The sequence below is a fragment of the Echiichthys vipera genome (genome assembly GCF_963691815.1).
Source record: "Echiichthys vipera genome assembly, chromosome: 13".
NCBI classification, from domain to species: Eukaryota; Metazoa; Chordata; class Actinopteri; order Perciformes; family Trachinidae; genus Echiichthys; species Echiichthys vipera.
Genome location: NC_139838.1, coordinates 11,827,957 through 11,846,487, shown reverse-complemented (window position 1 = coordinate 11,846,487; position 18,531 = coordinate 11,827,957). Strand labels below are relative to the sequence as shown.

Sequence of the window (18,531 nt, the reverse complement as noted above, 5' to 3'; positions counted from 1 at the left end):
ACCGTGAGACATTTCCATCTCAACCAATGTTTATCTCCGCATGAGCTTTCTACATTCATGAATATCTTGCGCTGCGTCTTAAACTCTGGAATCTGGAAAATTTCACTAAAAGCAAAGCCTGCAATTAATTATCCTTAGTTTAAGTTTGGATGATTGGTATTGTTTTCATCACACACACACGATGAAAACAATACCAATCATCCAAATTAAAACCAAGGATATGTGTGTGTGTGTGTGTGTGTGTGTGTGTGTGTGTGTATATGTGTGTGTGCACGCGCGTGTGTGTCCTATAAACACCTACTGTAGTGGTATCTACCACAGGGGTGGTGGTGAGCATTTTACCAGGTGTTTATGTCTGTATGTCTGTCTGTCTGTCCATTGGCGGCCACATTTTTGTCACTTTGAAAGTGTCTCAACCGTACAATATACAGTCCCAAAACTTTACAGGTTTGTAGTTGAGATCAAAATGGAGGCCAAGCTCAAAAATGGGTGTGGTCCAAGCACAGGCGTTGAAAGTAGAGTGGTAGAAAGTAGGGCCTGATTTGGCGTCCCAACTGGTGAGATCCCATCACATGATGACCTCTAGTTTGTATATGGGTTTTAAGAAGAGAGCACCACTTACAGTAAATGACTAAAGGATATATAATGAAAGACTATAGACAATCAGACTAGACTATCCACTCAGATGTTTTATGACACCCACATAACAGGGAGAGAAAGACTGACCGAGGAAGATAAAGAGAGACAGTGAGAGGGAGAGAAAGGCCAGAGTCAGACCCTCCTAGACGTGACCAGACTACTGATGTTGTGGTGAATTACCGGTAAAGCTCCACAGCAAAACACTTCCTTAACTCCACTAGTCTGTGTTGTGAGAAACAGGCCACAGCCTTCAAAATAGACACTCACACATCACACAGTATCCATTTAAAAACATCTATATAAAGTACCCATACATATGCTTCCAATACTCCCTCGCTGGACAAACTGCCTTTTACGCCCAAATGCACAATACATTTAGTTTTCAAGCAGGGGACTTTAGGGATCACAGGTGGGCAATCACATATTCTTGTGCTGCCAAGCAAACAATGGTCAGAGGCTATGTTGCACAATCACTCACTTCCATACACACTATTATAGGAAATACTTAAAAGGGGAGCACATCAGGCAGCCAAAAGCTTGACATGATGGACGCCACTAGGAAAGCATAATTGAGTGTGTAGAATAGAATAGAATAGAAATACTTTATTGATCCCAAGCTGGGAAATTGCAGTGTAAGAGCAGCATTACACACAGACACTACAAAACAGTTTTATAAAAATACAATATACAAGATAGCTAAAAAATAAAATGTATAAATAAGCGGTCTAATTGTAGTGTAATATGTCAACATATAAAACTCAAAAGACTCCAGCCTGAGACCAAGTACAGAGCCAGCCTTCTTGATGATTTTATCAAGTCTGTTGATGTCACTGCCTCTGATGCTGCTGCGCCAACACACAGCAGCAAAGAAAATGGCGCTGGCAACAACTGACTGGTAGAAGATCTCCAACATCTTGCTGCACACGTTGAAGGATCTCAGCTTCCTCAGGAAATAGAGTCTGCTCATCCCCTTCTTGTAAACAGCCTTGATGTTAGATTTCCAGTCCAGTCTGTTGTCGATCACCACTCCCAAGTATTTGTAGTCCTCCACCTCCTCCACCTCCTCCACCACCTCTCCCCCCTGATCCGTAGTGGCTGTGAAGGCATCCTCTTCTTCCTGCCGAAGTCAATCACCATCTCTCTTGTCTTGTTGACGTTCAGCCTCAGGTGAGCCCCCAGCTCCATTCTGAGAGAGTGGCTACATGTGTTCAGGAAAACGCATTCACACAACATTGTGGCTGCGCAACCAGTACGAGTCTACAGCTATATTCAGACACAGAATGCAGAAAGTATTTCCGAGCCTCCCAAACAGATGAACTGGGACAAAGTTGCCTGATTGTTGGTTAGCGGTTAGTAATCAGTTAATAATCAATGTGGTTGGACTCATAAGGCAGAGGAAAAACAAAAAAAATCAGCATCCCTATTTGTATGCACAAGTCAACATCGATGCACTCAAATTTGGTAATGGAAGATCTAAGGTAATCTACAACTGAATCTGAGCTGCAGTCAACTCAAACTTAATTCCCAGGAGCCCACACAAGGAAACACTTTATCAGTCTCTTTGAAAACACAAAAACAAAAGTTGAGGCATTTATCTCCACAAAAGCGAAACATACTCATAAGGCTGTAGCTCCCATCGGAAACTGGAGAAAACAGCCCCTGGACTTAAAAATCTGTTCCGAAGAGCATTCACTCACTCTCAGGTGAGTCAACCTAACAGTCAATCAATATATATCCAGTGTTTTGTACTCTCCTCCAACAACTCTTTATCTCTTTCTGTCTCACTCACACAAACACACAGACGTGCTCCCTCCACGGGTCGGGACAAGCTGACACATATTAGCACAGCAGGGATAATCCATAAGCTCCCTAAATGTCAGTGTCTCCGGTCCAAGAGAAATGACAAAGGATATGAGGCTGCCTAGAGGGTTCAAAAGTCATTGCGCTCTCAGATCTTGTATCAGGGAAAAAAATAAGTCGCATTTATGTAGGAAGCTTTGTGTTGTCAGCAAAGGGTTTCAGGAAAAAAAAAAAGTTACCAGAACGGAAAAAGAAGACAAGTATTGTTTGGGAACACTTGCCTTAAAATGGTGCAATCACTAAACTGTGATGCATCACCCTTTTCAACAAATTAACTTGCTTTTTTAGGGCTGGGCAAAATCTTCTGTCTAGATATAGATAATTTCATGCATTGATAACAATATACAGTATATCACGATAGGGCATGTTTTCTGGTAAGTCAATAAATAAAGAACCTATATGAAATTATATGGTAAAGCATAATTTTGTGTACTAGTGTAAATTAAATATTTGTGATAAAAAAATTAAATTGGTACTGAGTATTGTTTCATTTTATTAAAAACTGAAGTGCAAAATGAGTCAAGTAAAATGATTTGAAAGATTCTAGCTCTACACTGACTATGTTTACATGCATGCACAGAAATAGTGAGATGTAAAAACAAAGCCGCAATCTTCAAATTATATTTCCTCAACATATTTTATTTTTGGAGAAACTGTGCATCACGACATTTTGATATATGATTTTATCACGATACGATTGCATTGATATATAACAAAGTATCATACAGAATTATTGCCCAGCCCTACTTTTTTCTGTAGAACCACAGGAATAATGACAATATTCAGAGCGCTTTTAACTCCAGATTCAGGCATGTTATACTCTCTACTTAGAGAATCCAAGGTGTTGCAAGCATTGCTTTCAACATCTCATGGGAGCACTACTGGTAGAGAAAATGTATTATGATCCTTTGCAAAACAATTGAGCGGCAAGGAAAATTACAAGTCAAATAGCTGTGACTTCCACTTAGTAGCAAGCGGACGAATAAGCATCTGGCAATTGGCGAGCGTCAGGCGTTATTTACATTGCCTCGAAGTGGATAGTGATGTGGAAGAAAATCAATGTGGATGCAAACAGTGTAATGGCAGAGTAATGTGTTCCCCTGGGCAAGCAACAGCGAAGAAGTCCTGTCAGAGTAATGCAGAGTAGAGGCGGAATTCAGTTGCCGTTTTTACCAGCCCACTGCCACATTCAATCCACATGCATAACTCGGCTCCTGAAGACCTTTTTCGATGCTGTCTTCTCCTGCTGCCTCTTCAGAATGCCAACTCTGCAGGGCTGCCAATCTAAGCAGTGTATGGTACAGTAAATACGAATGTAAGTGAGCAAGATCAGACTCACATATGCAAAGGGTTGATGTTCTTGATTGTGATGGATGTTGTTTATCCTGGTTCATGCTCCTCCTCTCCACACACACACACACACACACACACACACACACACACACACACACACACACACACACACACACACACACACACACACACACACACACACACACACACACACACACACACACACACACACGCACACACACACACACACACACACACACACACAAACAGATAGCATGCAAACTTGACCTGCTTTCGTTTGAGCTGTTGTGTATTGATCAAGGGAGCATGGTTTTGACCATGATCCATGACCTCTCTTCTTTCACTGCACCACTCAACCTGTCAGTCAGGCATCAATCAATACTGCTTTTAGAACTCCCTATACTTTTAATTAAGTTGCCAGTGGGATGTTAACACGATACACACACACTTAATGCCTGTGATATCAGTTAATAACACTTCCATTCTTTAGTGAGGCCACAAGGACAACAAACTCAACTTTGTGCCTTCTAACTTCAGATACGACACATTACTCTTGAAAGCAACAAGTAAAGGATTTAAGATTAGAAAAAAAAAAAACAATAATCCAGGTATGTCCTTTTCTGATGGGAAGTAATGCATAGGTCCTTGTTATTAACTAACTTAACAAGACAAGGTTTTGATCCTAAACTGGATTGTAACCCTATTTCAGTTAAAGGCAGACCTGAAACTGCACTTCAAACTTAACCCTAACTTCTCCCTTTACAAACCAGTGTGATTAAAACATAGACCAGTCCAATTATATGGTGAGAGGGAGAACAATCATCAAGCCCCACAAAGAGGCGAGCTCACTGAGCCATTCACTTTGAGGATGTGTGCTTTAGGTCAGCACTATCGTAGCACTCCACTTGACCCCTCTAATTGGCCACCAGCTGGGAAGTTGTTAGCCCTCCACTCTAGTTCTTCACTTTTATGTCCATCCTCTTGGGGTCCTGCCCTCCTCTCCACTTCTTTCCTCTCTGGTGTCTGCTGATTCTTACTGCTTGACCCTTTAACCCCCTTTGTCTGTCCTTACTCCTACCTGCTACTGCTAAAATGATACCCCTCTACTTTGACAACTCATAGATACAGTTATAGTGTTAAAATAGACTGGTAAGTTGCCAGCACTTTTGAAGTCAACACTTTGGGCAAAATATCCAAGCCAGCATGACTAAAAAAAACAAAAAAACAACAGAGCCAGCATGTCTGCACCGTGTCCTCTGTCCCCTGTGCTGCCTTTTCCTTTCAATGTGCATAATCAACTGTGACTTGCACTCTGCATCATTTGCCAGTAGCACCCCTCCCTCTTTTATAGTCACTTTCTTTCCATTGTTTTCCCTTGGTCTCTAAGACAGTGCTGCCACCCCGCAGGTGCACTACCTTAAGCGCCACCGGCAACAATTGCCACAAAGATGACAGACTCGGTAGAGATTTGGGCGCCCGACGCGACAACAGAGAGCAAATCAAAGTCTGGGACAAGAAGCTGATGACATCGTAAAATGTGCAAAGGAAGCATAGTCAGGCTGCCGTCTGTGGGAGGCTGGGAAGTGATCAAATCTCCGTTGGCCAAGCAGAGATTCAAAGAGACTTTAATATCAGGATACAAGGCCCAATTCTCAGTTTTAAGACCACTCAGAGTCAATCAAGTTTTTCCCGGGAAGTGTTTCTGTTTAACTACTGAGTGAATGAGTGAAACTGACTTTCCACAGGCCATCTCACTCTAAGATAACTTCTTATATATTCTTTCTGAACCTTTTCCTCTATCAACAGTCCTCTACGCCTATGTCTTCTTGCCTTGCATGTCAGTGTGTTTCAAGTGTTTAATAGCTCAGCCAATGCTACCACTTGTCCCCTCCTGCCAACTGCCTGTGGCTATAACTTCAAAGTCTCCTGTCTTCTCTTGTTTATCTGAAGTGCCTGTCTACTACAAGTTCCTGAAACTGAACCTGTATTTTTATATTTTATTGAAGACGAAGAGAGTGCAGTAGATTTTTCTGTATAACAGGTGCAACCATCCACCTATACTCAATCATGTATATTTCTCACGCTAACATTAGCCCTGTGAGTGAGGGAGTGGCAGAAAGCATGTAAAACAGTACATCTGTTTGTACAAGTTCTCAGTGTGCCAGCACAAATATATGGAGGTCTGTCTGAAAGTGTGAATACTTATGTGCACATATCCATTTGTGCCCATATGGGCTTGACTGTGTGTGTGTGTGTGTGTGTGTGTGTGTGTGTGTGTGTGTGTGTGTGTGTGTGTGTGTGTGTGTGTGTGTGTGTGTGTGTGTGTATGTGTGAGAGAGAAACAACACTATACGGCTGGCGGTGGTAATCGAACTCACTAATTACTTCCTGAGCTGAGAGAATTGTCAGAGAGAGGAGGAGCTGCCACAGATGGCAAGAGACCCGCACTGACACCAGGATATCCTAACTCTTCATCATTAGACCTGAGCATGTGTGTTTGTGTGAGTAATTCAGAGAATGAGTGAGGGTTTGTGAGCAAGATTAAGAGTTCAAATTACAAAACCACAGACTGCATGATACACCCTGATGGGGAAAAAGCTGTGGACTAGGTATCAAATAAATACTATAAATAAATACTGTATCCAGATACTGTCACTTTAAGCTGGCTCCACTGGACCTACCCAACACACATCCACTTTCAACTATACTTCAACCAGCTTATTCCTTCATCTAGAAAAATGTCTGTGAGCAGGTGGTGCACCCCTGGACTCCCATTCCCTTCCTGCCCCTAGCTCATCTCCCTCTCCAGACAAATTGCTGGAGGCTGACTACTCACCACTGTGAAGAGCCTTCAGTGCCGCTGACCTCAAGCAAGTCATAATCGTCCTCCAACTGAAAGTCAGAGAAAACCAGGGCAATGGTGTCTCCTGGTTCGGCCAGCACAGTCCAGGTGCAGTCAGCGTTGTTGTTGTACTCTGCTGGGTAATTGGGAGTGGTGATCACCCCGCTCTGACCCCGAAGTGTCCCGCCACACCCATCATCCGCTGCAGGGAGCACAGGAGAGAAAGAACAGAAACGTTTAGTAAAGGAGGGGAATGTAAGCAAAGATGATCACAGACTTGTGGTGCAGATATAATTGAAGATGCACAGAAAATGGAAACAGTAGTAGAGGCAACCTAGTAAAAGGCTAAAACACACAAACTGCAGCTAAAGGTCAGGTATGACCCATAAGCAGCAGTCAAATCAAAATGATGTCTATTAAATGTGATATTGAATATCTGGTTAATAATTCAACTGATACAGATTAGGTTTGTTTACAATGAAGCTTCTAAACCGCTTTAAGAACATATCAAGGTGGCAGATATGCTGATGACGAAAGACGTCTTCCGAACTTTGACATAAGCTTAACTTTGTGGGTAAAGTTTTATCTGGAACTTTGTGTGCTTTTTAGTCTCTTTTTTTCAGCTTTTTTTCTGGTCACAAATTATCTCTTTGCCACTAGCCAAAGTACATATTTTCAAATTCAGGAGCATGAAATGTGCAATGAGTACAGCATTATTGGCCCTTTGTCTGCAATGTTCGCTATAGCCAGAGAGGCACCAGTCATAGGATTTCAAAATGCCCCTAAGTGCCTTTACCATCAGCATGGAGCAGGGTAGAGTGTGTGATGCAACCTAATGCAACATTAGGGGATGGGGGGGGGGGGGGGGGGGGGGGTGGTGTGTGTGATTAAATTGAGATTAATTCAGATTTGTGTTAATAAAAGCAACTACAGCCTTCACAAGACTGCTTTAAGGAGACCATTAAACAATAAAGCATGCATTCATGTGTTGCCAGGATAAATCCCCTGCCCAGTTTCTGATATGCTCATCACAGCTTTGAATTACACTGTATCATGTGAGATCTGAACTGCAATTCCTGTGTGGAATTTGTGGAAAATATTGGTTTTATATGTCACCTCAGTATGTATTGGTGAGGGGACACATCAAAAGACGTTTTGAATGAGACTTCCACAGTACTTCTGTTCCTCAAATTATGGGTGTCTATGGGTGTACCTGGGTTTCCGTTATCCGGTTATTACCTGTTAAAGTCCAACAAATTAAAATATCTCTGGTTATGATGTCCGGTAAAATAATTCCCTCTAAGCTGCACACCTCACTGCTGCGAAAAAGGTAGGCTAAGAAGTAAATTCAAATGAGTAGTCAATAGGTTATAAATATTTTTTTGTTTTCTAATATCCTAGATTTTATTGAATTTCATGTGATCTGAGAAAAGGCTTATAGTGAACTACTTTATTTCCAGTCGTCAGCAGCAAGTTGTGCTGTTATGAGTCAAACTGGAGGAAGCCACAGTGCCGTAATGAACCGAAAATATGTGTACACTTCTCAACAAGTGGGGTCTGCATAGTCTGCCTGGGGGATTCAACTTGGCGGGTCATGGCAATGTATTGGCGGGGACTTCCCGGGGCCACAGTGCATGGAGCTTCAAATGGGTCGGAAAGTATTATATGACTTGATTATGTCATTCTATATATAGCCTGACTATCAATCGTTTTTAAGCTCAATACAATATTTGATTAGAATTTTCCCCATTTGTCCAGATCATTGAAATCGTCCAGGACATGTAGACCAGCAGCAAAAATGCTAGGGTACACATCTTTGGGGGTTGGTGTGGAATTCATTAGTCCTGGCCAGCTTGTTGTGTGTGGTGTTTCAAAGAGGGGAGGAGGAGCTCAGAGGCACCGGGTCCTGTCTATCATCTATCCTACCTGTCACCACGGTAACCCCCCTAAGGGAGGGCAAGCAAGGGTATGGACGAGCAGGAACTTGTGAGGTGTGAACTTGAATAGAAGGGAAACCACAACAGAAGGGTGAGGAGAAGGGGATGAGGAAGATGACAGGTGACAAGCGAGGATGGGTGAGAGAAAAGTGCAGAGGGAGAGTGGACAATGAGGAAAAATAGAGATGGCGAGAGGGGTGACAGGTGATTGTTGCAGAGGTAGTGACAGGAAGTAGAAGGTAGACAGAAGAAAGGATGAGGAAGTGCATTGATATTCCACACAAGACAGTTTCTTCACACTTGAAGGGAAGTCTCTGACTGCAGACTATCCCCTTCACCTTGACTCTCTCCATCACTCTCTCCATTTTGTGGTGCCACTGGCCGATGCAAGAGCTTTATGACAATTGAAAGCTAAACAGCTTTACCATAGACCGTATGAAACACTTCAAAATATGAGGTGTGCAGAAACGTATATTAATTTTTTTTCCACAGTCAGTTGCAGATGTCAGGATGCTTCCCATGGTTGAATGGTACATATTTTCAAGCTGTCACTTTAGATGTCATGGTTTTCCATAAAGTGCAAGGAGTTGCTTCGATTCCTCTGAGTGCCATGACAACCAAGATATGGGGAAGCATGGGCAATGCATTAAAGCCATAAAAACACTCATACAAGTACCATCAAAAAATGCATGTTTAAATACAGCAAACTGCTGTAATGTGCCAAAATGTTCATCCCTGCTCCCAAAATACAGCCTCAATTCTGCTTTTATACAGGTTCTTTATTCGGAGTGACATTAACAAGACACGTATGCATTGTGAAAGACCACTCAGGTGTACAACTTGACTTTTATGTGGCACTAGGAGACCTCATTTAATCACAAGGGAAAGTGCCAGTTACTAAAACTTGTTGGCATGTAATTTCTGCTGAAAAAATGGCATAATCGAATCCTTAAGTGCTTGAGCATTATTTTCCTCTTCAGGAAGCAGCCCAGATTGGCCTGGAGGAGGACAATAAAACAGCTTTGTTGAAAATTGAATAACAAAATTGTTAGTTTATTATGGACAAAAAGACAGTATGGGAAGGTATAAGACAGAGTTCTTTGTGGTGTCTAAGATGGGGGAAAAAAAACAACAATTACGAAATTCCCACATTACACTTTTGCTTTAAGATGTGGAGAACAGGCATGTGAGTTTGTCTGCGTGGGATTGGGTGGGTGTGGACTGTGCTGGCATGTGGTGTCCAGCAATGTGTGCTTCCTGACTCCCAGCCTGGTTGCAGATGGCACAGTGTCTCAACGCTCTGCTCAGCAGGCACACTGACACAAACCATTGGACACATGGGCACAGCAAATGGACATGAACATGCAAAATGTCATGTTTATGACATATGAAATGCATTTCAGTTATGTGAGAATTCACTTATATGAAGCAAAACTCCTGCTAAATCATGTATAATAGCATCACATTTGTCTACAGCAAAACCATTTTCAAGAACTGTGTCAAGTTGGGTCAGACAACACACACTGGCAGGTGTCGCTGCCGCAGGGGTGCTTGCTAACTGTGAGGGAAAGACAACTGGCACAAGCACTGACAGGGAGCTAACACATGAGGTCCTGTCATGGTAAATAAGATATCACTATAACCATGCCGAAATATGTGCAAGTGTGTGTGGGAAGAGTTTTACCCAGTTGGTGAAACAAAAATAAGGTCAGTGTTGTCCTTTACAATTTTAGGAATTTAAGGGGTTTTTTTGGAGAGTAAATTAATACAATATCAAGTTTCAGTTGTGTGAGTCATATTTCTAAAGGACTAAATGATTACTTCTGTGAATGGTCATGAGGACATTAGTTCAACCATTTTGTCGGTAGCATTATCCGGACTGGACATCTTTGCAGTTGATGCTAAAATAACGTCCCTATGATTTCACCAAATGTTTCATCTTTGTTATGTATGAATAATTTTAGTCATTTATTTATCAAACTAAATGTGATTATATATGGCATATCTCTGAGCTGTTTTAAATTAGACGAGATTAAAACATTTACGTCTTCAGTATTAAGTCTAAAGACCTGTTTTGACAATTTTCCACTGTCCCTCCTACATACCTCTGCAGTAGGGAAGAGGGAAATCCCAGGCAGCAGTACCCGCTGAAGTGGCAAGGCATGACAGGGTGGTATGACCCTCTAGCACATAGCCTGGGCTGCAGCTGTAGCGGATTTTGTCCCCAATGTTGAACGTGGACCCCTGCTGGTGGCCATTGACTAGCTGTCCAGGATTACCACACGTGTAGCTGGGCAGAGCTGGAGAGAAAGAAGAGAGAATGCACAGTTAATGAAGCAGACTATGTCACTGTGTCATGTTAGTACCGACAAGAGTCAGAAAATCAGAAAAAGTAAAGGGGGGGTCTGGTGACAATCAATGACACAGACACACACAGAGACACACAGAGACACACACACATTTGCTAATGACTAGACTGCATAAAACATGGACATAGTCTCCATGAAGTCACCCATAGGTTTCTAAAGAGCCTTTGTAAAGCTCACTGTGGGTGCGCAGCCATCTTGGCAGTCCCTGCTCCGGCTTACTCTTGCCTAATCCATAAATGGAAAGCGTGGATGATGCTAAGGCAGACTGAATGAAGCCTACAGTGATAGTGACCTGTGATGACACCCAGCTGTCACTCAAAGTTGCAATGCCCTTAAAGTTGTACTATGTCACATTTGAGATACATTGTTTCTAGCAGCCTCTTTGGCTGTAAAATGTAATTGCAGATGAGCCTGTTCTATAGAGTTGTACAGAGTACAACTTTAATTATTCAAAACTTTAAGTCTTAATATAGACGGAACAAAATTATAAAAGCTGTGTACACAAAAGACCTATTTCTCTCAAATTTTGTAAGCACTTCTCCTTTGTTGAGATAATCCATCCACCTGGCAAGTGTGGCATATCAAGTTACTGATTAGACAGCAGGGGGCTCTTTGGGGATTGACTTGTTTTTGGAGCCAACCTCAAGTGGCCATTGGAGAAACTGCAGTTTTTGGCTTCATTGCTCAGCCCCGGAGGCTGCCGCTTCCTCGTGACAACAAATCTGACTCAGCAATGACTCAATTCAAAAAGACACCAATAAACTATTGTCCTGGCATTACACAGACAGATCAGTGTAGTTGCAGAAGTGCATATATAATGCCAAACACCGAACAAGGTTATGGAAATCTGCTCTGTCATTATAAGTAACATGTCATGTGACATAACACAATTATATTTAATACTGTATATCTACTAAAGTATATTTTATTGTATTTTTTTCTCCCTAATGTTAAAACTATAGTCACTCATTTACTAAGGATGCCATGTTGACCATCACAGCTTGTCCAATCATGTGACTTGCATGCAAATATGGGGCCCAGTATTTACAGTACCTTGTCTAATTGTGTGTTATTGGGCAAATCAATTTCAAGAGAGGTTTAGCCAATCTCTGATCTTCTCGCTCCAGTCTTTCTGTAAAATACCTGTGTTTGTAGCTTTTGTTCCCCTTGATGTCATACCATAAAATGGCTATGCCTATTGGTTCAATGTGTGTAGCAGGTGGTTTTGTTCTTGTTGCTCTTATACAGTTTCGAGAGAGAGAGAGAGAGAGAGAGAGAGAGAGAGAGAGAGAGAGAGAGAGAGAGAGAGAGAGAGAGAGAGAGAGAGAGAGAGAACAAGCACATGTGCTGGACTTTGGATGAAACTCAGTCTCTCCACAGGAACTGGACTGAACTCCAGAGAGGATAAAAAGGCTCCTATACAGCAACACAGCTTCATGGCACTTGAACATCACACTCTCTGCACACACTTGTTTTTCTACCCTATGGGATGATTCATACTGTATTGCAAAAGATTTAGCATTTCAATTTTTTTTTTTCCAAATATGGAGACTAGCAATACAAATTGAGAATAGAGACCATCTTGCAATGGTCCAGTCGTGACACCAACTCTGTCCAGGGGAGTAAAGTGGTGGCCTGCAGGTAACTGCTTCACCCCTGTGGTAGTGAAAATATAAAGCCGGATCAACATAGCTCTAGTGTCGAAAAAGCTTGTTTCAAAGCATGTTGGCTTACCGGCTTGGATTATTGGCACGCCTAAATGGAATAGAGCCATCATTAATGTTATTAGGTACACCAGTGTTTTTTCTGTGCAGAAGGCAGGAGCAGATGTTACTCTCCAGTTATTCTCTCAAGACATTAGCTTTGTTTGTATGAATCACCCTTCTTAATTACCCTCAGATGCTTGTTATCTTCTGGTTTTGCGGCAGCCGCATGATAAACACATTATCATCATTAACATACCCACCTGCTTGTTGTGACTTCTCCACACAACACCCTGCACTCTTTACACATAAGCTCACTGTTTTGCCCTTTGTACTAGGGAGCTGGCAAGGTAAATGTCCGGTCCAACTGATTTGGACATTTGTGTTCTCACAATACAGCTCTGCCGAGTGATGTCTACATAATTTCAGGTTTGCAGTGCATGTGCGAATGGGGAATCAGACTGACAGAGAAAAAGACAGAGGGAGAGATGAACAGCATGGCTGATGTTATTTCATTAGAACTATTTCTGTCATGGATAACATCAAGAATAAAAACTATGATACAGTGCATTGAGGCAGTGACACTCAAATACACAATACACTAAAATTTTAATTGTTTACTTTGTTCTCAACACAATAATTTCCCCTCTCAAACTGACTTGATGGTGGTAGAAGTTTGTAGCAGGCAAAAATCCAATTCATGCAATGGTAATGTCTCTCAATAAGTATAATGTTACAAGCTAAGCTGCTGGGAGCTAAGTATCTATATAACCAAAATCAGAAAACTAAGGCAACAGTGTATGAAAAAAAAAATAACCTGCCTTTTTTGCACTGTGTGCTTTAAACTCATTTATCACAATCTATTCCATTTCTAACTGCCGGCTAAATCCTGAATAGAGAGAGTATGAAAAGGGAGATAGGGAAGAAGAAAGACAAAAAAAACCATATACACACACCAAGGAGCTTGAAAGAAATAATTAGAAAACAATTTTAAATATTCGTGAGACGACTTCACATTACTCTCCATTAATCTCCTCCCCTGCAAGCACTACTATACGTCAGAATTATTTCAAAAACATATTCTACAATCATACAGCTTTTATGGGAAAACTTTCTATTTTAGATCAGAGAGGTGGGTCTCTTCCAGGGGGTATGGCTTTTGTCATCACATGGACTATTATATCCCAGCCCCCCCACTCCCAAACCTGCTGAACAGCGGCCCTTGGGTGTTTGTCATGGCAGGTCCATAAGTCATGAGGATGGGAGACTGTGACATGGCCCATCTCTTGGGGCCCAGATGCTTTAAGCACTTCCAGTACTGAAATGGCAAAGGATACTCCTCGTTCATTTCCCTCCATGAAGCATATGAACATGCTCAAGTGTGAACACACACACACACACACACACACACACACACACACACACACACACACACACACACACACACACACACACTCACACACAAACACACACACACACGCACACACACACACACACACACACACACACACACACACACACACACACACACGCACGCACACACGCACACACACACACACACACACACACACACACACACAAGGAACCATGCCATTCATCACACTATCCGTCAATTACATCATCTGCTTACATTCCTTTATTCCTTCCCCTCTCTCTTCATACCCTCTCTTTCATGGTGACTAGGACAAAGGACAGCGGAGAAAGTATGAAGCACATCTCCTGGGGGATGACCTTTGACCCTAATAAGACTGATGCTCTCTCTTCCTGGGTGTCTTTAAACCTGTTCCTTAATTTGTCATCCTCTCCTTCTCAGGAAAAGGGAATAATAATATATCCTTGCATACCACAAAACCAATGTGTTAGCAAATAGTTCTGAAAAAAGCTTATGCTGCGATTAAGAACTTTCTAGCACTTTATAAGAAAAGGCTTTGCATTGGGCAGTCTTTTAATTTTTAAAAGAGAGATGAATATAGTTGCTGCAAGTCGTACATGATAAGATAGTAGAAGGATATAAAATATGGATTTCAGCTATGTGTTCAAGGGCAGATTAATTGTTATTTATTGTTAAGTTATAACACTCAAGTTGAAGGAGGAGCCAAGTCCCTGAAGTAAATCAAAAGCAGGCTAATATTTAGAGGTTAGGGAAAGGGCAAAAAAGAGAAGATTTAAAGACAAAGCAAGAAAGTGTTTAAGATACATGTGGAGATGACAATTGAGCCTCTCTGGATACAGTTAATCCAACATCCATGCTGCAGAACAAACTCTCCTGAGAGAGGGAGGGAGATGGAGAAAAAGATCCAGATAATGTAGACTGATGGTAAGGAATAAACAGTTGGATGCTGGGAGAAATAGGAAGGAGATATATTCTGCAGCACCTGGCTCTAAATTGGTTTTCAGCATAAGAAAGCAGGACACCCGAAAGACAAGTAATGGCTAACATTTCGGTAAGAGTTCTCAAACAATGAAGCCAAAATGTCTGAATTATTTTTTCAATAAGACAGGATTATTATTATTTTGAAGCAGTGTGAGTGCAGGCTGGGCCTGATATGTTTGTATAGACATTAATTATTTACGGTTATGTAGCGATTGCAATTATTATTATTATTAATTTATTTTTAACTCCCACATTTGGATCCTGTGTGGAGTGGAGTGGTCAGGGTGTTAACCCTGAATATATTTTGGGTATATCTGAATTATTTTATCTATCAAAGTAGTAAAACATATTTAAGAAATCCAACCTAGTTCCCTACAGTTGCTTTTACCTCTCTGTAGGTATTTATTTATTTATTTATGTACCGACCTTTGGATTCATCTCAGTACATTCCTTTCCCTTTTCTCACATATTCCTGCATTTGGAAGTGACATTGCAAGATCGATCCCAACACACAGGTTCATTAGCTCAATAAGCAGTTTCTGCTTTGTCAAGCAGCAATTCAATCAATGCCTCCTGTTCCCTACATATGGGCTGGACAAAACCTGGCAACTCCCATCACTTCTGGTTAGAGAGGCTGATGAATGCAAAAATCAACTCTCCTTTAGATCCAAGAAATAGATAGCATCCTACAGTTGCAGCGTGCTGTGTGTGTGTAAATGTACTATGTGCATTAACAAAATCTGTAGCATCTGAGTATTGCTACTCTCACATTCCTATCCCACAGTGCTGCTTATCATTTTAGGATGGGGGAAAACACTCTTGCTTGGAAAAAAGATAGCACATATAGCGTAAGAGGCCTGACACCCAGTGTGGAGTAGAGTACAGCTTAAAAAAGAACTCCACCTAGTCAAAAGATGTTATACGTCTGTCAGTTAAAGGTTCCCTGTTGAGCTTTATTGTAAACAAACAAAAGTTTAGAGAGTGAGAATCTGTGTACTTTCGTCTCAATTAATATCTGAATCTGAAATGAAAAATGAGAAACAGGGCTTACTTTAACTGTCAATGTTTGTAAAAACATTTTTAAAAAAACACAAATAAAGCCGTTTTCCATTTAATTTTTCCCTTACAATAAAATATTGTGCTGTTTCCTTCATTTTAATATAATGGAGTCAAACACGAAAAATCCATTCCATCACACAAATAAAAACAGGGACAACTTTAAATAATTATTTTATCAAAATGCTTTGTCAACTGTTTACATGTAATTTGTCTTTATTTCTCAACATAATACAATTGAATAAACTCATTTATTTACAAGCTGCCAACATTATAGTATGATAGTATTTTGTTACTTCCAATTGCAGGCACACAAAACACAAACTGGTCCCGGTAAACCTGCTACAGCCTGTCGTTGGATCTCCACCCTTGCTTCAAGGCTTGCCTTTTTGCTAAGCACACCAGACCAGACCTAACTTACTGCTGAAAATGATCCTGTCCATCTCATCTCCCATAAAGAAGCACTCAATACTGTAAAGGAGTCAGCCTGCGCCTGCAGCCTGCGCCTGCAACTCCATGTTCAGTATCTATCTTTAAGTAGCAAAAATGAATAACTGTAGTTATAATCTTGACAGAGGACAGAGCAGAACTAAACTAACCTGTCACCTGTCACAGGGTCACCTGACGTCCTGTCACACAGCTACTGTGAGCTGTCAAGCTAACAGCAGCTGCTGTTTGCAGCTAGCAACTAGCGCAAAGAATCTACCAGAGGTCGACGACATAAAAAAGTCGCTCAACTTCTTAGCCGAAGGAATTTCCTCTGTCAGGCTGCAGCAGAAGGGGATCTTGACGCTGGTGGAGGAGGTGAAAGCCCTTCGCATCCAGAATGAGGAGAAGGATAGGAAAATTGCCTTCCTTGAAAACAGAGTTGCCGACCTGGAGCAATACACCAGGATAAATGACATCATCATCTCTGGACTCGATATTAAACCCCGGTCATACGCTTGTGCGGTGGTCATCACCAACGGGGAAGAGAAGGAGACCCGGATGTAAGCTCCACGGAACAACAGGTGGCCGTACTTTTGCAGACCAGAGGCATTGAGTTTGACAGTGAGAACATTGAGGCTTGCCACACTCTGCCCAGATGAAACACCAAAGAAAAAACTGCTGTCATAATGAGGTTTGTGAACAGAAAGCACAAGATTGCACTGCTGAAACAGGGGAGGAAACTGAAAGGGACAAACCTATATATCAACGAGCACCTGACCAAACACAACGCAGAACTTGCCAAACAAGCATGCTACAGACAGAAAAAAATTCAACATACCTGGACTGCTAACTGCAAAATATTCATCAAACTAAACGGAACGCCAGAAGAGGCAAAAGTACTGATGGTTAAAGTATTAACGACCTGGACAAATACCAATCATCAACATGGGCTGGACTGGACTGTAAGGTAACAAACACAAAAACATGATGCACGTTGAAAGAACTCACTTTTTTAGTCCTTGAGACAACAGCAACACAACACAGAGGATCAATGATCATGATAACCCTGAACTACAAACATTTCAATACACGGAACACAACTTATTGGATATGGAACATGACATAGACCCGGACAACTACCTCTTCAACACCATCAATAATAGCTGCTGCTATTACACTGATGAACAATATAACCAAATCAGTAAGGATAGAAAACTGTCAATTATACACATTAATAGCAGGAGTCTGTATGCAAACTTTGCAAGTATCAAGGATTACGTGAATCAGTTTAAGCAATCATTCAACATCATTGCAATATCTGAAACATGGATTAACGCAGGAAAAGGGGTGGACTTTGAATTGGAAGGTTATGAGTTTGTGCATATGGATCGACAAAATAAAGGTGGAGGAGTCACAATATATGTGGACAAAAACATTAACTTTAAGGTGTTGGAAAATATGTCAATGGTTGTGGACAACATGCTTGAATGCATATCAATTGAAGAAAAAAACAGTAATCATTAGTTGTATAGATAGAACACCGGGCTCAAATATTGAACTGTTCAAGGAATGAATGGAGGAAATGTTCACAAATAAGAGTCATAAACCAATTTTTATCTGTGGAGACTTCAACATTGATCTCCTTAATCCAAATAAACATAAAATGACTGATGATTTTATTAACACAGTATATAGTATGAGCCTATACCCAAAAATCACCAGACCCAGCAGGATAACTTCCCACTGTGCAACTCTTATAGACAATATATTCACAAATGACATTGTTCACAACACAATATGCGGACTGCTCATCAGTGACATCAGTGACCATCTGTCAGTTTTTACAGTGTATGACAATGACTACAAGACTAATCGACCTGACAATAAAACTGTACATAGGAGAGTGAGAACATAAGGATCAATAACAGCATTCAAAAATGACCTAATGGCGCAAAACTGGGATATTGTATACAATAGCGATAATACAAATAGTGCATATGATGACTTC

At 41.2% G+C, this 18,531-nt stretch overlaps 1 protein-coding gene across 1 annotated transcript in view; it reads right to left on the bottom strand.

Moving 5' to 3' along the window:
* csmd2 (CUB and Sushi multiple domains 2) overlaps positions 1–18,531 on the bottom strand; it is a gene marked incomplete at both ends in the record, with an annotated part of 266,970 nt that overhangs the window by 178,359 nt on the left and 70,080 nt on the right. Inside the window, 2 exons of the mRNA XM_083925070.1 lie at positions 6,650–6,857; positions 10,698–10,892. Of these exons, the coding sequence (XP_083781196.1) occupies positions 6,650–6,857; positions 10,698–10,892 (403 nt within the window). The remainder of the gene's footprint in view (positions 1–6,649; positions 6,858–10,697; positions 10,893–18,531) is intronic.